Raw genomic sequence first — 3,151 nt, 5'->3', positions numbered from 1 at the left:
GCATTGCAATACGATACGAAGTTTAAATGCCCTGCGCGATCGGGTCTTCGAAGACCCAGCGCGAGCGATCGAAAACCCAGCGCGAGCAATCGTAGACCAGTCGAATACCCAGCGCGGTCGAACACGGACGTACGGGTACCCGTACGGGTATACCCAGCGCAAGCGGTCATTCATTCATACGTACGCAGCGCAAGCGATCGCTAAATGAAGAGCAAAAACCGAAACGCGGTGGCCATATGAATTCGCTCCGCGAGAGGTTTAAACGGCTAGAGCGGGTTGAGCGTATACCGATGCATTCCCATACAGTCCATACAAACGAATACACAGTAGATATATATTGGGCCTTTAGCACACCGTTCTCAACAAAGAGCGACGGTCTTGCGGTAGGTGCGCAGAGACCGGAGTGGAAACAACGCGGTTCAATTCCGCGTAACAGCTCGAGACATGAGAATGTGTAGAAGGAAGAGAAGAGAAAAGAGCGCCGGGCCCCGAAAGGGGCCTCCATTTTTCGTTTTTGCCGCGGCAACTTCGGTTTTTATCTTCGGCTTTCGCTGTATAGGGGTGTGCACACGTCGTCTGCGCGTTCTTCGGGCGCGGCTAACGCGCAGACGAAGTGTGCGGATTAGCTTCGGCAAAATCCGAAAAAAACTCCTGCAGCGAGAGTGAGCAGCAATATACTGCTTTCCTTTGCAACCGTACAGGAAGCAAGGTAAATTTGGTATGTTTACGCATACTACCTTACATGTAACGTACATCCCTAGATGAGCATCTTTGGTTTTTCTTTAATTGTTTTACCATGAAGGAAATTTAATCATTTTGGTTGCTGTTTTCTCATGAAGAACTACAATGTCGGACACAAGTTGTACACGACATCCATTGCTCATTTTTGAGCATTTGAATATCCCTTTGCACGGCTGCATCGTGCATATCTCATCAAATTTCGTCAAAACCGCTTAGCTAAAGGTAAAGGTCCTACATCCTAACCCGTGAAGCAGTCCCAGATCAGGATATACAAACTGTGCCGAAGGATGGGTAGCTCGAATATGGGTAGCGTGCATATTTCATTAAATTTCGTCAAAGCCGCTTAGCTTAAGGTAAAGGTAAAGGTCCTACACTCTAACCCGTAAAGCAGTCCTAGATCATGATATACAAACTGTACCGACGGATAGCTCAAAACGTAGGTCATATAGCTTGTTCCGGAGCTTCCTCACATATGTCATACCTTGAGTTCATCACAGAACAGCACATTTCGCCAATGGGCTACACATTAGTGAGCAAATTCAAGCCGAGCCTGGCAATGCTGCACGCTGAGCTTCGACTGTTGTAAGAAGAAAGCTGCTTGATTCGGTAACCTCTGACCGATGTTCTCAGTGACGGACAACTGCAGTTCCATTATGACTCGCGCAGCCGAGGTATATGGTTCCGTTCTATGATCAATGCTGTCTTCTGAGTATTATAAGCAACACTGCGTAGGGGTTCAAGAAATATAAATTTTATGCCATTTTATTATGTTTGTCCAAAACTGTTGCAGACCTTAGAACAGACGTTTTGTAGATAGGACATTTTAAAGAGCTAACGAAAACAGGCGCTCGTATAAACTCATAGAAGCAAAATATAGAAAAAATAGCCGCGGTGCTATAACACAGCGATTCCAACACACCACGTACCAACTGCAAGGTCGGACTTCGAATTAAGACCCCTTGGTGTACGAAAGGCCGACTACAGTCAGAGCTATTCCGAGATCCGTTTCGAAACGGTGTCGAATGCGAGAGCTCGTCTCGAATCGAGATTTTTTCGGTATTCTAACATTCGAATCGAGTCGACAAAGTCGACATAGCTGTTCGGCAGTTGTCAAAATCAAATAGTCAACACAGCTTTGGACGTTGAATGTGAAAAGTTAGTTGTTGTTAGTAGAGTTTCGTGTTTACGAGTTTTACGAGTTTTACGGGTTTATTTTAAAATGATACTAGCGTCCTTTGTTAATAGCAGTAGTGATGATAGCGATGAGGAGCAAGGAACGATAATAAATCTTGCTTCGCATCGGCGAATGATCCGAACTACGACAGATGCGTTGGAATTGCCTGACCGAGCGTGAGTTTTGTAAAACAAGGAATAAACGAGATTAAACTAACCTATTGCTTTCTTTTTAGCTTTATTAAGAGTTTTCGTGTGTCGAAGGATATTTTTGTTAGTATTCTTCGTGATATTGAGCCAAGATTTGCTCCAGTCAAAGGACGCGGGTTGACTGTCAAGGAAAAACTTGCCGCTGCTTTGCGATTCTTAGCAGAAGGCAGTTATCAGCATGGAGTTGGTCAAGACTACGTGGTAGCTATTGCCCAACCAACCTTCTCTGCTAGTTTTCAAGCAATTTTGGATGCTATGGAAGCCACACTATGCCCCAAGTGGATTTCGCTTGAGATGAGCAGTAACGAGCAACAAGAAGCAAGGCGTTACTTTTTTAGAAAAAGCGAAATACCCGGCATTGTGATGTGCGTAGATGGTACACACGTACCAATTATCGCTCCAAAAATAAATAAGGATCAATTTTACAACCGAAAGGGATTTTCTAGCTTGAACGTAATGATGGTAGGCTTATATATACGTTTTTACAATAGAAGAGCTCTTATTTAGAAGTTTCATCCCATTTCTTTTAAAGCTTTGTGATCATCAAATGAACATCCGTTACGTGAATGCCCGATATGGGGGAGCCAATCATGATGCTCATGTTTGGGCTGTTAGCAACGTAGATAGTTATTTTGAAGCAAAACATCGGAATGGAGAAACCGCATTCAGAGTACTTGGTGGGTTTAAGCGATAAAGTTGTATATCAACTAAAATGTCTAATTAAATTACGATACAAATTCTTTCAGGAGATTCGGCATATCCTTCAAAACCATGGCTTGTTACGCCGAAAAGAAACGCAGCTCATGATACTCCTGAAGCAAGATACAACTCTAAACATGTACAAGGAAGGGAAATTGTTGAGAGGACGTTTGGATTACTAAAATCCCGGTATCGATGTCTCTCAGATGCAAGACAATTGCACTACGCACCAGAAAAAGCAGCTCAGATTGTCAATGTGTGTAGCGCATTACACAACGTATGCGTTAGAAATAATTTGACGTTGGCTTTAAACGAAAGCGACTGAAAA

At 43.6% G+C, this 3,151-nt stretch overlaps 1 protein-coding gene across 1 annotated transcript; it reads left to right on the top strand.

Moving 5' to 3' along the window:
• The first annotated feature begins 1,960 nt into the window (after positions 1 to 1,960).
• Positions 1,961 to 2,631, top strand: LOC131264498 (putative nuclease HARBI1). The gene is made up of 2 exons (XM_058266795.1): positions 1,961 to 2,091; positions 2,151 to 2,631. The coding sequence occupies exons 1-2, from the start codon at positions 1,961 to 1,963 to the stop codon at positions 2,629 to 2,631; spliced, it is 612 nt and encodes a 203-aa protein (XP_058122778.1).
• Positions 2,632 to 3,151: the final 520 nt, after the last annotated feature.

This window comes from Anopheles coustani, chromosome 2, assembly GCF_943734705.1.
Source record: "Anopheles coustani chromosome 2, idAnoCousDA_361_x.2, whole genome shotgun sequence".
NCBI classification, from domain to species: Eukaryota; Metazoa; Arthropoda; class Insecta; order Diptera; family Culicidae; genus Anopheles; species Anopheles coustani.
The sequence above is the reverse complement of the archived record's forward strand: the minus strand, read 5'-3'. Positions and strand labels throughout refer to the sequence as shown.

Excerpts from the sequence above, each read along its gene's own strand:
- LOC131264498 (XM_058266795.1), top strand. The coding sequence starts at position 1,961 with ATGATACTAGCGTCCTTTGTTAATAGCAGTAGTGATGATAGCGATGAG. Across the intron at positions 2,092-2,150 it reads TTGGAATTGCCTGACCGAGC|CTTTATTAAGAGTTTTCGTG; the intron begins GTGAGTTTTGTA and ends CTTTCTTTTTAG.